An 18,770-nucleotide genomic window follows, 5' to 3' on the forward strand; every position below is an offset into this window, starting at 1 on the left:
CAGATAACACAATGTACAGATAACACAATGTACAGATAACACAATGTACAGATAACACAATATACAGATAACACAATATACAGATAACACAAAATACAGATAACACAATGTACTGATAACACAATATACAGATAACACAATGTACAGATAACACAATATACAGATAACACAATGTACAGATAACACAATGTACAGATAACACAATGTACAGATAACACAATATACAGATAACACAATGTACAGATAACACAATGTACAGATAACACAATATACAGATAACACAAAATACAGATAACACAATGTACTGATAACACAATATACAGATAACACAATGTACAGATAACACAATATACAGATAACACAATATACAGATAACACAAAATACAGATAACACAATGTGTATAATGAAAAATATTGTGTTATCTGTACATTGTGTTATCTGTATATTGTGTTATCTGTATATTGTGTTATCTGTATATTGTGTTATCTGTACATTGTGTTATCTGTATATTGTGTTATCTGTATATTGTGTTATCTGTATATTGTGTTATCTGTATATTGTGTTATCTGTACATTGTGTTATCTGTATATTGTGTTATCTGTATATTGTGTTATCTGTATATTGTGTTATCTGTATATTGTGTTATCTGTACATTGTGTTATCTGTATATTGTGTTATCTGTATATTGTGTTATCTGTATATTGTGTTATCTGTATATTGTGTTATCTGTATATTGTGTTATCTGTATATTGTGTTATCTGTACATTGTGTTATCTGTATCCTTTTATCTATACCTCTTTTGCCTTTATGCTTTTTTGTTATGTGCTTTGTCTGTAGCTATATCTATGTGCTTTGTCTGTAGCTATATCTATGTGCTTTGTCTGTAGCTATATCTATGTTCTTTGTCTGTAGCTATATCTATGTGCTTTGTCTGTAGCTATATCTATGTGCTTTGTCTGTAGCTATATCTATGTTCTTTGTCTGTAGCTATATCTATGTTCTTTGTCTGTAGCTATATCTATGTGCTTTGTCTGTAGCTATATCTATGTGCTTTGTCTGTAGCTATATCTATGTGCTTTGTCTGTAGCTATATCTATGTGCTTTGTCTGTAGCTATATCTATGTGCTTTGTCTGTAGCTATATCTATGTGCTTTGTCTGTAGCTATATCTATGTGCTTTGTCTGTAGCTATATCTATGTGCTTTGTCTGTAGCTATATCTATGTGCTTTGTCTGTAGCTATATCTATGTGCTTTGTCTGTAGCTATATCTATGTGCTTTGTCTGTAGCTATATCTATGTGCTTTGTCTGTAGCTATATCTATGTGCTTTGTCTGTAGCTATATCTATGTGCTTTGTTTGTTGCTTGCTTTTTGCTGTTTGTTTCTTTGTTTTCTTTTCTAGGTCTGAAAACACATTACGGCAGTTCTCATGGATAATTAGTAGAGCCGAGTTTTTTTCATCGCATGATTATGTATATGTTCTATATGTTTTCACTATGTGTACGTGTACCTTTGTCCTAAAGCGACCATTTTAATTGCTTTTGTACCCCTGATGAACCATATGTTTTCTATAATTATCGAATTACGGGGAAACGCGTCGGGTGAGGAATGTACTACTGGGGATGGTCCCTATTATTATCGCACTTCGTGAACTAATTGATATCTGCTGTTTTTATGGGGATTTGTGTACGTTATTCTGTAATATGGTGATTTTGTAATAAAAGGTATATATTTTAGCTATTGTAATTCTTGATTCGGTAGTTAGAGCTAGCTAATATTGATCTATATATCAGTGATTGCAACTTTCCTATTGGTTTCTAGGGATGCTGCCAACCTCTGACAACTGTATTTGCATCCTTCTTATTTGTGTATTCTCAATTGTAAATATTTGCGAAATCGCGAAGGGCTGATATTTGCGGTGAAAATTTGCATTTCGAATATTTACGCTCAGCGCTATATGTGATACAAAATGGTAACACGCGGCAAGTAATATTTGTTAACCTGACAGTAACCATGAACTTGAGGGGCCAAAGTTGGGAGGAGGAGGGGAATCATTCAGAAACCCTGCTGTACTGGAGACCATGAGAAGGTCCATTCTAGACTTAGAACCGCCTTGGTGCTCTCAATAGGACAGAGCAAAAAATAAAAAATAAATTAAAAGGGGTACCGTATATACTCGAGTATAGGTCGAGTTTTTCATCACAATTTTTCGGGCTGAAAACGCCCCCCCCCCACCCCCCTCGGCTTATACTCGAGTATACTGTCAGTGGTCTTCAACTTGCGGATCTCCAGATGTTGCAAAACTACAACTCCCAGCATGCCCGGACAGCCATCAGCTGTCTGGGCATGCTGTGAGTTGTAGTTTTGAAACATCTGGAGGTCCGCAGGTTGAAGACCACTGCAGCCTTTGTCATTATCCAGACCCCCCTTTTGTTTTCTACTCACCTCCCCTCGGCGGGAAGGAAGGGTGAGCTGGTCCGGGCCATCTATGCTGCAGGGACCGTTCGGTGGGGAAGGTTAGTCGTTCCGGCCTGTCCATTTTCACCGGCCCCGGCCTAGTGAGGTTGCCTTGACAACGACGCACAGGGACACCCATGCACAGCAGACGTCCTTGCACATGAACGTCCCTGTGCGTCATCGTCAAGGCAACGTTACTAGGCCGGGGCCGGCCTGAGTGGAAAAGAGGGCCTCCCGGTGAAAATAGACAGCCCGGAACGACTAACCCTCCCCACCGGACGGTCCCTGCAGCATAGATGGACCGGACCAGCTCACCCTTCCTTCCCACCGAGGGGAGGTGAGAAGAAAACTAAAGGGGGTTCTGGATGATGACGAAGGCCGCAGTGGTCTTCAACCTGGGGACCTCCAGATGTTTCAAAACTACAACTCCCAGCATGCCCGGACAGCCGATGGCTGGGAGTTGTAGTTTTGCAGCATCTGGAGGTCCGCAGGTTGAAGACCACAGAATTGAAGGGATTGACAGGCGGTGATGATGAAGGGGGGGGGGGGGGGTGATGACAAGGGAGATGATGACAGGCGGTGATGATGACAGGGTGTTAATGACGGGGTCTGGATGATGACGGGGGTCTGGATGATGACAGGGGGGATGATGACGGGGGTCTGGATGATGACGGGGGTCTGGATGATGACAAGGGTCTGGATGATGACGAGGGTGATGATGACGGGGGTCTGGATGATGACGGGGGTCTGGATGATGTAATTCCCACCCTAGGCTTATAGTCGAGTCAATAATTTTTCCTGAGTTTTTGGGGTGAAATTAGGGGCCTCGGCTTATATTCGGGTGGGCTTATACTCGAGTATATACGGTACTCTGCCCCTAGACATCCTATCCTCTATCTAAAGGATAGGGGATAAGATATCTGATTGCGGGGGGTGCAGCACCCGGCATTCTGACCATTATGTTCTGAATTCTGGGTTTTGGTGGCCGTGGTCGTCACGACACCCGTCTAAGCTTAGTCTGCAGCTGAATGTACCATTGTGTATAGAGATGTGACAGGAGGATCATATTCCATGAATCAACATTTTTTATCACTATAACAATAGATTTTTAACTAAGATTTAACATATATATATTTTTATAGTTAAAGGAGTATTCCAGGAAAATTATATATAAACTGGCTCCAGAAAGTTAAACAGATTTGTAAATTACTTCTATTAAAAAATCTAAATCCTTCTTTTTCTTTTTATCTATTTCTATAGCTTATCTTTTTATTTATTCTATTTTTATAGTTTTTTTCTTGAATTTTCTCTCTATATCTTCTTGACACATTTAACTTGACCATGAAATTCCCTTTTCCCTATGAATCTACTTATTTGCCATGAATATAATGGTACATACTAAAACTTAGATACTGGTAAGAATTTACATTACCAATGTTTGGACGTGTCATAGTTAACTATGGTCGCATTTACTTATTGTTCTATCGTGTCATATTGTAGAGAATTGTTCTTACTGTTTGCACATATTTTTGATATGTCTTTTTGCTGTATTTGATTTTCTTTCTTTTTTATGGAAAAAAAAATCTATAAATTAATAGTCATATCAAAAAAAAAATCTTAATCCTTCCAATAATTATCAGCTACTGAAATTGAGCTGTTCTTTTCTGTCTGGAAACAGTGCTCTCTGCTGACATCTCTGCATGTCTCGGGAACTGCACAGAGTAGGAGCGGTTTGCTATGGGGATTTGCTTCTACTCGGGACAGTTCCCGAGACAGGTGTCATCAGAGAGCACTTACACAGAAAAGAACAATTGTGCCATTGTGAAAGCGTTTTCCTGTTTTGCCTACCTGTGTTCTGACATACTGTTCCGTGACCTGATCTTGCTCCTGTGCCTATTGACCTCCTGCTACGTTCCTGACCACGTACCTGTGCCACCTGCCCTGACCATCTGCTTTCCTGACTACGAGTTGCCAGATCCCTCCTGTGCCACATACCCCCTCAGCAGCCTGTGTGGACGAGTCGTGTCAGGGGTAGTGACCTGGGTGCCGCCTGTTGCATCCTGCTTTGCGGCGGGCTCTAATGAAAACCAGCGGCACCTTAGACTCCGCTCCCTGACACGGCCCAAGCCATCATTCACACAGGTACAGCGGATCTACTACCTCCGTGAGTGTAACAGTGAGCTTGAAAAATAAGGTATGAAAAAAAGTCTATACAATGAAGGAAAATAATGGGGCTCAAGGTCACGGATATATGGAATAAAGTATTTATTAGTAATGGATACAATTATTAACCAATTATAACATTGATATCTGGCTACCCACAGGGCCCTTGTAGGTGCACAGGGATCAGATATATATAGTATTTAGAAATAATAACATAAAATATAAAGTTGATCCTTAAAATAAATCATAAAATTAAGCCCTTATAGGTTATTCTGAGATCACTTCAATAAATAAATAAAATAACTGATGCTGTTGCTATAGATCAGAAAATAATGAAAAAAGTCCAATAATGTATATTTAAGCAAAGTTCATATGAGTTCAACTGAGTTCATCATTGCAAAAATATATAGACTCCAAATATGCCTCAATAGGAACCGATATACGGCAGAGGATACAGTATACAGTCAGTTAAAGGTCACTGTAGACCTGTCAATCGGCAGCAACTACTGTCTCAAGTTACTGAATGTAGCAAGAATATCAAATAGCTTCTAAGGAGCGCGGATATCAATCACCATAGAAACAATAGATTGTAGCTATGTGCGGCTCTGCAGAGAATTAAGGTAATTCACGGCTCAGCGTGTTAACGATACTCTCACCGGTCCGGACGTCTGCTGGATGCCGTAACGGTCTCTCCGGCTGATGGAGAGGATCCCTCTCCAAGTATGAAGGTTCTCTGTGTGGTTGTTTCCAGTAGTATTGAGCGGCATAGGCCATATTCGAATTCACGAATATTGGCGAATATATGGACGAATATTCGTCATATATTCGCAAAATTCGCATATTCGTAATATTCTCGTTTTATTTTTTGCATATGCGAAAGTTCGCGTATGCGAAAATTAACATATGCGAAAATTAGCATATACAAAAATTAACATAAGCAAAAATTTGCATATTTGCATATTCTAATTTTCACATATGCGAAAATTCGCACGCCAGTCTCACACAGTAGTATTAAAACCTTCATTACACCACACAAGCAGGAAGCAGAGAGGGGTGATCACTGTGATGTGTACTGTGAAAAAAAAAACAACAATATTCGTAATTATGAATATATAGTGCTATATTCGCGAATATTCACGAATTCGTGAATATGTGATATTCACGAATAAAATTCGCATTGCGAATATTCGCGAGCAACACTAGTTTCCAGCAGTCTGTATGTCCGCTCTCTGTGTAGGAGAGTTCAGCGCTCGGAGACCTGGCCGTCCCCCGGTGTGAGTGGTGAAAGGTAGAGAGGGCCTGAGTTCGGGGAGCTGCAGCGCTGCGGCTGCACCACTCAGATAGTAAGTCCACCGATCGCCTAGTGTCTCCCCAGCGCGTGCGGCGAGAGACTTTGATTGGCAGATGGTAGTCTTTAGTATAGTTCAAATCTTAGAGGCAGGAGTAATAGTAGAAGTGGTCTCAGAATTATATTGTATAAAGCTGGACGCGTTTCAGAACCTCCTGGGTTCTTTCTTCAGCAGCATAAGACATAAGGTATAGGTGTCAGTTGGGTAGCCCAGGTCTTTATTGCTGTCCAGAGCACTCAGAGCCTCTCCATATCTCTCCTTTATGAAAAAAAAGTCTGACAGAATCACAGATTGACATCACATGACCTGATGTTGTGTAGATTTTATATGAATTACTTTGTTGTGTCATCCTACTGGGGCTGTTGTATCATCCTACTAGATGCTACATAAGAAGAATGTGCAGTAAAACCGTCCAACATATCGCAGTATCAGCCAAGATCAGGGATTGCCAATGGTAGAGATCAAGGGGGGGATTCATCATTATGTGTCTATTGTAGACACACTTCTATCCATTTATACTTCTTGTCTATTGTACACTCTTGCTCAGAATTTGCTAAGGCTATTGCACTCCTCTGATAAATCTACCGTACACTCCTTCTCTACCGTACACTCCTTCTCTACTGTACACTCCTTCTCTACCGTACACTCCTTCTCTACCGTACACTCCTTCTCTACTGTACACTCCACCTCTACCGTACACTCCACCTCTACCGTACACTCCTTCTCTACCGTACACTCCTCCTCTACCGTACACTCCTTCTCTACTGTACACTCCTTCTCTACCATACACTCCTCCTCTACCGTACACTCCTTCTCTACTGTACACTCCTTCTCTACCGTACACTCCTTCTCTACCGTACACTCCTTCTCTACTGTACACTCCTTCTCTACCGCACACTCTTCCTCTACCGTACACTCCTTCTCTATCGTACACTCCTTCTCCACCGTACACTCCTTCTCTACCGTACACTTCTTCTCTACCGTACACTCCTCCTCTACCGTACACTCCTTCTCTACCGTACACTCCTTCTCTACCGTACACTCCTTCTCCACCGTACACTCCTTCTCTACCGTACACTCCTTCTCTACCTCACAGGAAAAGTGGACACAGGGATTTTGTTCTATTGCTTTGAGGCCAGGATTCCATTGAGGTTTTTTAAGCATCATAAAAAACGCCAGAAAAACTGTCCCAGCTTTTTCTTGTGTTTTGTCAGTTTTTCTTGTTTTTTTTTTCTTGCATTTTTGTTGGTTTGTGGAAACCAAAAAATGTACTAAACTTTTTTTTTTCTTTTCAATTTAGATACGTTTATGCGGAGGACTATGTCAGATTTTGTGGATTGCGATGATGAACAGCGTTTTTTTACTTTTTAGATGTCAATAAACGGGTTAACGAGGGCTGTGGGGGAGTGTTTTTTTAAATAAATTATTTTTTTCATTGTGTTGTGTTTTTTATAATTGAATTTTCAGGCTTAGTAGTGGAAGGCGTCTTGTAGACAGAATCCATCACTAAGCCGGGGCTTAGCATTAGCCCCAAAACAGCTAGTGCTAACCTCCAATTATGACCCCGGTACCCACCGCCACAGAGTTTCCAGGAAGAGCCAGTACCAACAGGCCCAGAGCGTCCAAAATGGCCTAGGCGGTAACAGGCTGGCATTATTCAGGCTGGGGAGGGCCAGTAACAATGGTCGCCCACCCTGGTAACGTCAGGCTGTTGCTGCTTGGTTGGTATCTGGCTAATACTGAAAAAATTAGGGAACCACACACTTTTTTAAATTTATTTAAAAAGAAAAAAAAAATAGGGTTCCCCTATTTTCAGTATCAGCCAGATACCAACCAAGCAGCAATGGCCTGACGTTACCAGGGTGGGCGAGGATCATTATTACTGGCCCTCCCCAGCCTAAATAACGCCAGTCTGTTACCGCCGAGGCCCAGGAGCGCCATTTTTGACGCTCCGGGCCTGTTGGCACCAGCTCTTCCCAGCACCCCTGTGGCGGTGGGTACCGGGGTAATAATTGGGGGTTAGCGCTAGCTGATTTTTGGGCTAACGCTAAGCCCCGGCTTAGTAATGGATTCAGTCTATAAGACAGCTTCCACTACTAACCCTGAAAATTCAATTATAAAAAACACAACACATTGAAAAAAAATGTTTATTTAAAAAAAAACACTCCCCCACAGCCCTCGTTAACCATTTTATTGAAATAAAAAAAAACGCTGGTCATCGTCGCAGTCCACCGAATCCAACGTAGTCCTCCGCATTCACGTATCTGAAATGAGAAGAAAAGAAAAACAAGAAATATGGGTTAGTACATTTTTTGTGCTCCCCCCCTGGGAAGAGCGCACATAATGCAGTGTGTTCCTAAACAGGGAGCCTCCGATTGTTGCTAAACTACAACTCCCATCATGGGGGGCTGTAGTTAAGCAACATCTGGAGACACACTGGTTGCAAAACACTGAGAGTTTGTTACTTAACTCAGTGTTTACCAACCCATGCGCCTCCAGCTGTTGCAAAACTACAACTCCCAGCATGTACGGTTTGTCAGTGCATGCTGGGAGTTATAGTTTTGCAACAGCTGGAGGCACACAGGTAGGGAAACACTGAGTTAGGAAACAGACAATGTTTCCTAACTAATGTGCTTCCAGCTGTTGCAAAACTACACCTCCCGGCATGCCCAGGCAGCCGAAGGGCATGCTGAGAGTTGTAGTTTTGCAACAACTGGAGGAGAACAGTTTGGAGACCACTGTGTAGTGGTGTCCAAACTGTAGCCCTCCAGATGTTGCAAAACTACAACTCTCAGCAAGCCCAGACTTCCAAGGCATGCTGGGAATTGTAGTTCGGCAACATCTGAAGGGCCAGATGTTACAGAACTACAACTCCCAGCATGCCTGGACTGTCTGGGCATGCTGGCAGTTGTAGTTTTGCAACATCTGGAAGAGCACAGATTACAGTGGTCTCCAAATTGCAGCCCTCCAGATGTTGCAAAACTACAACTCCCAGCATGCCCAGACAGCCAAAGGCTGTCTGGGCATGCTGGGAGTTGTAGTTTTGAAACTACCAGAAGCAGCAGTGAAGAGCTTCACTGCTGCCTCTGATGCAGATGCCACCGCCGCTGATCCACATGTCCACTGATCCACATGTCCACTGATCCACATGTCTACTGATCCACATGTCTACTGATCCACATGTCCGCCTCATGTCAGTCTTTCAAACAACAACACACCACCACCCCCTCTCCTCCCCCCTCTCCTCGACACAACCCCCCCCCCCCCACCCTAGCTCTCCCGTCAGGGTGCACCACTCACCCCTGCTGTTCATAATCCCGGCCGGGAGAGGGGTGTGTCCAAAAAAAAAATGCAGTTAGTAAATCGGTCTACAGGAAAAATAGCTCTACGGTACACCCGAAGGGTGACATCTTTAGAAAAAGTTCCACCAAAAAAGATGCACAAAAAGAACGCAGAAAATATCATTGCACAAGATTTTGCGGAGGAAAATACACTTAAAATTACTCTATATAGATTGATGAATCCCCCTCCCCCCCAAGTCTTAAATACTTAGATGCTAGATAAGAGGCATGTACCGTGATGCCGAATCTTGGTAAACTCTACAGACTTCAAACCGTCCCAACATCATCCAAGTTCAAGGATTCCCAATGGTAGAGATCAAGTCTTAAAGAAGATGTCCAGTGCTAAGAAATGTATCTCCTATCATCAGGATAGGGCATCAATGTCTGATCGTCTGATCGTGGGTGGTCCGACCGCTGGGACCCCCCGCAGTCTCCTGTACGGGCCCTGGCTTGACCCTGGCTTTGCGCTGCTAGAGCTCGTTTCATACCCAGCACATCAGCTGGTCAAAACACGCCCCCCTCCATTCATCTCTAAGGGAGAGGCGGAGACACAGCAATGCTGTGTCTCCGCCTCTCCCATAGAGATGAATGGAGGAGGCGTGTTTGTACCAGCTTACTTACTGTGTACAAAACGTCACACCAAGCAGCTCAGCCGGGGCCAAGTCAGGGCCCCTCTCGGGAGATTGTCTCAGCAATCAGACCCCCCACAATCAAACATTTATCCCCTATCCAGCGGATCCAGTGCCTCTCCCATAGAAATGAATAGAGGGGGCGTGTTTGTACCGGCTTCACACCAAACTTCTCAGCCGGGGCCGAGTCAGGGCTCCGTTCGGAAGATCCTGGGGGTGCCAACAGCTGGGACCTGCACATAGGGGATACATTTCTTAGCACTGGACATCTCCTTTAAATACTTAGATGCTAGATAAGAGGTATGTACGGTGATATGCTGAGACTTTGTAGAATCCACAGACTTCAAACCGTCCCAACATCATCCAAGTTCAGGGATTCCCAATGGTAGAGATCAGGTCTTAAAGGGGTACTCCCCTGGAAAGCAACTGGTGCCAGAAAGATTTGTAAATTTACTATGATTAAAAAATCATAATTCTTCCAGTACTTATCAGCTGCTGTATGCTCCACAGGAAGTTCTTTTCATTTTGCATTTCCTTTCTGTCTGACCACAGTGCTCTCTGCTGACACCTCTGTCCATTTTAAGAACTGTCCAGAGTAGGAGCATATCCCCATAGCAAACCTCTCCTGCTCTGGACAGTTCCTGACATGGACAGAGGTGTCAGCATGTGGTCAGACCGAAAGGAAATTCAAAAACAAAATAACTTCTTGTGGAGCATATAGCAGATGATAAGTACTGGAAGGATTAAGATTTAATTTACAAATCTGTTTAACTTTCTTGCAGCAGTTGATAAAAAAAAAAAAATGTTTTCCAGTGGAGTACCCCTTTAAATACTTAGATGCTAGATAAGAGGTACATACAGGGAAATGTTGAGTCTTTGTAGACTTCACAGACCTCAAACCGTCCCAACGTCGTACAAGTTCAAGTATTCCAATAGGGAAACGATCACATAAGAGTCTAGGAAACACGTAAGTGTCCAACATCACAACAAATGAAGAACATCATGGTGAACAGTCCTTCCTGCAGAGGTGGATACAGTGGTGGACTATCTGGTGACGCTGGTTGTAGTAGTGATGAACTATAGAAGAAGCATAAGACCCAGGAGGATCATCACGGAGTTGGCCATTGACCAAAGATGCATATGGCCTCCACTGAAGACCATATTTTGCATCTTGGGCATGGTACCATTACCAGTTACGTTTCCACTCTCTATAGGGTTTTTATTACTAAGGCTGCTGTTGTCTGGGTACAATGTTGTGTTGAAGTTTTGCCCCAGGTGGACATTATTCAGTCCGTTCTTCAAGGAGGTGACATATGTCTGGATCCAGGATAGGTAATATTGGACTCTTGTGTAGACACCAGGATGACTGGGCTCGGCACATCCCAACCCAAAGCTGATAACGCCCATCTGCACCCAGACACCATTCACACTGCAGACAAGGGGTCCTCCGGAGTCACCCTGAGAAGACCAAAATATATGTGTTTGTGTTAAAAACATCTTAATGGGGTACTCGGGTGGAAAACACATTTTATTCAAATCAACTAGTACCAGAAAGTTAAACAGATTTGTAAATTACTTCTATTTATAAAAAAATCTTAATCCTTCCAGTACTTATCAGCTGCTGTATACTACAGAGGAAGTTGTGTAGTTCTTTCCAGTCTGACCACAGTGTTCTCTGCTGACACCTCTGTCTGTCTCAGGAACTGCAATGGACAGGGATGACTTCAAAGAAGGTACCCGGCTCAAACTGCGCTGACCGACCACGACAAGGTATGGAGGATAAAAGAGGATTTTATTGGCCAAGATGCAATGCGTTTCACTGCGCTTGCGCAGCTTCCTCAGGCATGTTAAAGGAGGTACAACAGCATGTTTATAAAGGTAAGAATTAATCCCTTCTTTAACAAGACAGGAACCAGACACAAGACAACAGGAGAAATTAACCCCCTGTGTGTCTAATATTACCCACATTGCGAGTTGCCACGGGCAGTCGCAAAATGTGAATCCCGGGGCAAATCGCAATGTGCAGTTAACACGAGAATTAACACCAATATATGAAGTTACAAAAATAAAATATAAAAATTATTACAAAATTATTACAAAGTATACACGTATTTTTTATAAAATATACCTACATAAAAAATTATTATACAAAAAATATATAAAAAAAAAATATATATATATATATATATATATATGTATACAATAGATGCAGCAAAAACATGAAAAATGTATATATATATATATATATATATATATATATATATATATATATATATTACTGTAAATAATTACCAAACATTCTCTATTAATTCATTAAGCTCCTGGGGGGGGGGGGGGGGGGGGGTACTATGTGGACAGATTAAAAATCCAATCGGATTCACGGTTAATTATTTTTTGTTAACCGTTAGGAGTTGTTTCCGGGACAGTTTCTAAAATGATAAGGTGTAAATCATTAATGTCATTATTATTTACACTAGATAAATGACGGGATTCGCTATGTAATAAGAAGTTGTTTTTAATATTGGATCTGTGTTTGCATATATACGTGATCGCACAGTTTGAATTGTGCGACCCACGACAGCTACAATACAACAGATATACCGCGAAGTGAGTAACTCCCCCTATGAATAATAGAAAATGTTCGGTTAGTTTGAAAAGAATCAAACACAGTATTGGGTGAACCAATCATTGGACAGCATAGGCATCGTGCCCTGTTACAGGGATAACAACCCACCATTGTTGATTTACCGTATATACTCGAGTATAAGCCGACCCGAATATAAGCCGAGGCCCCTAATTTCACCCCAATATTCCAGGAAAAGTTATTGACTCGACTATAAGCCTAGGGTGGGAAATACATCATCCCTCCATGTCATCATACCCCCTTGTCATTAACACCCTCATCATCATCACCATGTCATCATCCCCCCCTGTCATTAATACCCTCATCATCATCACCCCCGTCATTATAACCCTCATCATCATCACCCTGTCATCATCACCGCCTGTCATCATCACCGCCTTTCATCATCCCCCTGTGATCATCCCACACCCCCCTTCATCATCACCGCCTGTCATCATCCCTCTGTGATCATCCCACCCCCCCCTTCATCATCACCGCCTGTCATCATCCCCCTGTGATCATCCCACCCCCCCTTCATCATCACCACCTGTCATCATCCCCCTGTGATCATCCCACCCCCCCTTCATCATCACCGCCTGTCATCATCCCCTCCCTTCATCATTACCCTGTCATCATCCCCCCTCATCATCCCCACTTCATCATCACCGCCTGTCATCATCCCCCTGTGATCATCCCCCCCCCTTCATCATCACCACCTGTCATCATCCCCCTGTCATCATCCCACACCCCCTTCATCATCCCCCTGTCATCATCCCCCTGTCATCATCCCACACCCCCCTTCATCATCACCGCCTGTCATCATCCCCCTGTCATCATCCCACACCCCCCCTTCATCATCCCCCTGTCATCATATCACCCCCCCTTCATCATCACCGCCTGTCATCATCCCCCTGTGATCATCCCACCCCCCCCCCTTCATCATCACCGCCTGTCATCATCCCCCTGTCATCATCCCCCCCCTTCATCATCACCGCCTGTCAACAGTGGCATTCAACCTGCAGACCTCTAGCCATCAGCTGTCCGGGCATGCTGGGAGTTGTAGTTTTGAAACATCTGGAGGTCCTCAGGTTGAAGACCACTGCGGCCTTCGTCATCATCCAGACCTCCCACCCCCACCCCCTTCAGTTTTGTACTCCCCTCGGCGGGACGTTAGGGTGAGCTGGTCCAGGCCATCTGTGCTGCAGGGACCGTCCGGTGGGGAGGGATAGTCGTTTCGGGCTGCACAAGGCAACGTCACTATTCCGGGCCCGAAGTGCAGAGAAGAGGCCCCCCCAGTGAAGATGGACAGCCAGGAACGACTATCCCTCCCCACCGGACGGTCCCTGCAGCACATCAATGCTATTTTTTTAACCTATTCGAGGCCACTAAACTTTGCACATTTCTGGATCGCCTAAATGTCACTCCAGGGGACACAGACACAATATCTTTTAAAACAGGGTCACTGTAAATAATAGGCTAATTACGCCGCAAAATATGTCGAATCTCGGTAGCTCCACAATTGTAATTGGTGATAAAATTATAATTAAATATATTTTGGTCTTTAATTTTATTTTTTATTTTTTATAAATGTTATCATCTTTTTCTCCTTTTGTTGTGATGGTATTATTAATGGTGGTATTATTTAGATCTTCATTCTCATTCTTTTTTGGAGTAACAAGCTCAGTCTGTTTAATGTTTTTTACCTTTTGATAAGCTCTGCTAAGGAGGTTTCCTGGCTATCCCTTGGCTGAGAAGCGTCCCGTAAGAATTGTCGCTTGATGGTAAAAGTCGGTACAGTTTTTTCGTATCCTCAGGTATTGGCCGTAGGGGACGCTCATCAGCCAAGAAGGATAGTGGGCACTTTCATAATTGAGAAAACTATTAACGTCTACGGACTTACAATAGGTTCTAGTAGAGATGTGTCCTGCATGATTAAGGATCTCTAAATCCAAAAACTGAATGGCTTCTGTGGAAAATTTTTGGGAGAACTGTAATCCCCATGTATTAGAATTTAGATGCTCAACAAACTCCAGGGCTTGTTTATAGTTCCATGTCCAAACAAAAAACAAATCATCAATAAAACGTCGAAAAAACCCAATATGGGTGTTATAGATCAGGGACTGTGCTATAAGGAGCGCCTAAAACCTGCCCGTAAACAGATTTGCGTAACTGGGACCTACCATGTCTCAGGAACTGTCCAGAGTATAATCAAATCCCAATAGCAAATCTATCCTCCTCTGGACAGTTCCTAATACGGACAGAGGTGTCAGCAGAGAGCACAGTAGTCAATAACTATACAACTTCCTCTGTAGTATACAGCAGCTGATAAGTACTGGAAGGATTAGGATTTTTATATAGAAGCAATTTATAAATCTGTATAACTCTCTGGCACAAGTTGATTTGAAAAAAATTGTTTTTCACCGGAGTACCCCTTTAAGTATTCTTATTTATCCATTACTAAAACACGAGATTAAACTTTACCGAAAAGTAACAACTTTAGAGAAACGTGTATAAAAAAAAGTAGAACAAAAAATTGAACACAACTGGACATGTGACAACACGAAAAAGAAGTAGTGAGGATTTTGTGTTGACAAGTTGGATGCACAGATCTATTGGGCATTTCCCCCCATTAGGAGAAGGATACTTACCTCTGGTAGAACGAGTTACCTGCATTGCCCATGGGCCTTCATTATTAGTAAATTCCTTCCACTTTATTACGGCCATTAAGGCCCAAGTATGTCTGAGCCATCTTTTCCCACATTATGGAGTTAGAGGACATGAGGGGCAACAGATCAGGTTCTACGGGTTCAGGCACATATTTAGGATTTTCATTACATTCTCAGGATTGATTCAATAGAATTAGTATGAATCCTTATTTATAAGCTGAGGAGGTCTAGAATTTATGGAAATTTACTTAAAAAATACTCAACCAGGGGCAATGTCTTCTGACTTATGACATGTATGATGTGTAGGACTGTGTAGGCCCCAGAAGAATAAAACTTTCAATGATCCTTATCTTAATAAGATGTCTGACCGTGGGGGTCCCGCCGCTGGAGACATCCGGTGCACGGAGCGAACTTTATTCTGTGCCGGTTGACTAGTGATGAGTGGTGGAGACTCTTGACGTGTCGGTCACACCCACTCATGACGTCACGGCCATGCCCCCTTAATGCAAGTCTATGGGAGGGGGCGTGACAGCTTTGCATTGAGGGGGCATGGCCATAAAGTCACGAGCCTCCGATGCCGAAACTGTCACTCTAAATGAGCACCGGGTGTCCCCAGCGGCGGAGCCCCTACCATCAGACATCCTACCATCCTTTGGATACGGAATAAGATGTCTAGGGGCAGAGTACACCTTTAACCCTTTAATGACACAGCCTTGTTTTGGCCTTGTGATGGGCCAATTTTCATTTTTGCAGTTTCTTTTTTCCTCTTCGCCTTTAAATAGCCACAAGTCTTAAAATGTCCTCCTACAGGGCCACATAAGGCTTGTTTTGGGCAAGAAATTGAATTAAAAAAATGCCATTTTTCTTTTCTACACAGCACGTTTCGTTAATATGACACATTATCTTTATTCTGTAGGTTCATACAATTTCATTAATACACAATTTATATTGGTTTTATTTTATTTTACAGCTTTAAAAAAATGAATAAACAAATGTCCCTCTGGGCGGATACCTACTATTTCTTGTAACTTCCTCTCTTTACTACGTGTTTGTACGTGGTCACTCACATAAATTATAGATTAAATTAGACTACACAAACATTATATACTAAAAAGATAAACTGTGTCTCAAACTTCGCTTATTCATATTAAAAACCTGTACTTTTATGTCCTCCACTTCTCCTTGCCTGTGTTTGTGTCCTTTTCACACTAGCTCTCGTGTTGCTCTTTGCTTGATCTATCCTGTGTATTTTGACCCTTTACTAAGTAACCAACTGTTCTTCTGTTTTCCATTTTTTGTATTCATTGCCAAAGAGAGTAAAACTAACCCCAAAATGCTATTTAACTATATAAATAGCAATAAGGTCAAAAATTAAAGTGTAGGCCCTTTAAAAAATGATGAGGAAGAAATTATAGACAGGGATCAGGAAAAAGCAAAGAACTGGAGAACTGGGCCAACTTCCCTGTCGGATACCGGCTCTACCGTAGGGACGGGCTGCACCTCAATGGGGAGGGTGCAGCTGTGCTTGGGCAGAAGATGGCTAGAAGGGAGGAGGAGTGTTTAAACTATGGACTGGGGGAGGGAACCTACAACATAGAGTGGGAAGATAGTGTAGATAGAGAGGGGGGACTTATTAATGTACCTGGGGGTGGAGCGGAGGGAGGGGTTAGAATAGTTAATAGGGATAGGAGTGAGAGAGGGGTTAGAATAGTTAATAGGGATAGGAGTGGGGGAGGGTTTAGAATAGTTAATAGGGATAGGAGCGGGGGAGGAGTTAGAATAGTTAATAGGGATAGGAGTGGGGGGAGGGGTTAGGATAGTTAATAGGGATAGGAGTGGGGAAGGAGTTAGAATAGTGAATAGGGATAGGAGTGGGGGAGGGGTTAGAATAGTTAATAGGGATAGGCATCATAGGAAAAAAAAACATACACCATTGAATTGCATGTTCACTAATGCCAGAAGTCTGTCCAATAAAACTGATGAACTGGAGTTGAAAATTTTTGAGGAGGATTATGACATCGCGGGTATAACAGAGACGATAGCTGTGACTGGGCTGTCAACATACAGGGTTATAGTCTATTCAGGAAGGATCGGACATAACGGAAAGGGGGAGGAGTCTGTCTTTATGTAAAGTCCAGTCTGAAGGCTGCACTGCGGGAGGATATACGGGAGAGAAACGATAATGTGGAGTCATTATGGGTACAAATATATGCAGATAAGAATACAAATATTCTGGTAGGGGTTTGTTATAAGCCACCAAATATAATGGAAGAGGCAGAAGATCAATTACTAAGGCAAATAAACAGCAAATCAGAACGAGGTGATAATAATGGAGACTTTATCCTGATATAAACTGGGAGACTGAGACCTGTGAATCTCATAAAGGAAACAGGTTTCTGACTATAACTAAAGACAATTATCTGTCCTGGTGCAGGGCCCGACCAGAAGGGGCGCCCTATTAGACTTAATATTAACCAACAGACGTGACCAGAGGGGGCGCCCTACTGGATTTAATATTAACCAACAGACCTGACCAGAGGGGGCGCCCTACTAGACTTAATATTAACCAACAGACCTGACCAGAGGGGGCGCCCTACTGGACTTAATATTAACCAACAGACCTGACCAGAGGGGGCGCCCTACTGGACTTAATATTAACCAACAGACCTGACCAGAGGGGGCGCCCTACTAGACTTGATATTAACCAACAGACCTGACCAGAGGGGGCTCCCTACTAGACTTAATATTATCCAACAAACCTTACCAGAGGGGGCGCCCTACTAGACTTAATATTAACCTACAGACCTGACCAGAGGGGACGCCCTACTAGACTTAATATTAACCAACAGACCTGACCAGAGGGGGCGCCCTACTAGACTTAATATTAACCAACAGACCTGACTGAGTAACTAATGTGCACGTAGAAGGACACCTAGGAAATCATAATAAATACACACCTCGGTGATCATAATATAATACATTATAACTTGTTCTTCAATAAGGGAATCTCTCGAGGGGCCACAAAAACAATGAACTTTAGGAAGGCAAAGTTTGATCAACTCAGAGAAGCCCTAAACAATATAAAATGGGATAATGTCCTCAAAAACATCAATACTGACACTAAATGGGAGACTTTTAAAAATATCTTAAATTCTCACTGTAAGATGTATATACCTTATGGGAATAAAAGGGTCAAAAATAAAATAAAACCAATATGGATGAATAAAAATGTTAAGGGGCAATAAATGACAAAAAATAAAGCATTTAAACTACTAAAACAGGACGGCAGTGAAGAAGGATTAAAAAGCTATAGAGAAAAATGTAAAATATGTAAAAAAAACTGATAAAAGCCGCAAAAATAGAGACAGAAAGACTCATTGCCAAAGAGAGTAAAACTAACCCCAAAATGTTCTTTAACTATATAAATAGCAAAAAGGTCAAAAATGAAAGTGTTGGCCCTTTAAAAAATGATGAGGAAGAAATTATAAACGGGGATCAGGAAAAGGCAAATATACTAAACAAATTCTTCTCCACTGTATTCA

General features: G+C 42.4%; 1 protein-coding gene across 1 annotated transcript in view; it reads right to left on the reverse strand.

The window, feature by feature from the left end:
- Positions 1-6,113: 6,113 nt before the first annotated feature.
- LOC130285370 (serine protease 33-like) overlaps positions 6,114-18,770 on the reverse strand; it is a 32,224-nt gene continuing 19,567 nt past the window's right edge. Inside the window, exons 5-7 of the mRNA XM_056536729.1 lie at positions 11,130-11,397; positions 10,840-10,895; positions 6,114-6,227 (exon numbers count right to left, since the gene is read on the reverse strand). Coding sequence (XP_056392704.1) covers positions 6,114-6,227; positions 10,840-10,895; positions 11,130-11,397 — 438 coding nt within the window. The remainder of the gene's footprint in view (positions 6,228-10,839; positions 10,896-11,129; positions 11,398-18,770) is intronic.

The sequence above is a fragment of the Hyla sarda genome, chromosome 8 (assembly GCF_029499605.1).
Source record: "Hyla sarda isolate aHylSar1 chromosome 8, aHylSar1.hap1, whole genome shotgun sequence".
Lineage (NCBI taxonomy): Eukaryota > Metazoa > Chordata > Amphibia > Anura > Hylidae > Hyla > Hyla sarda.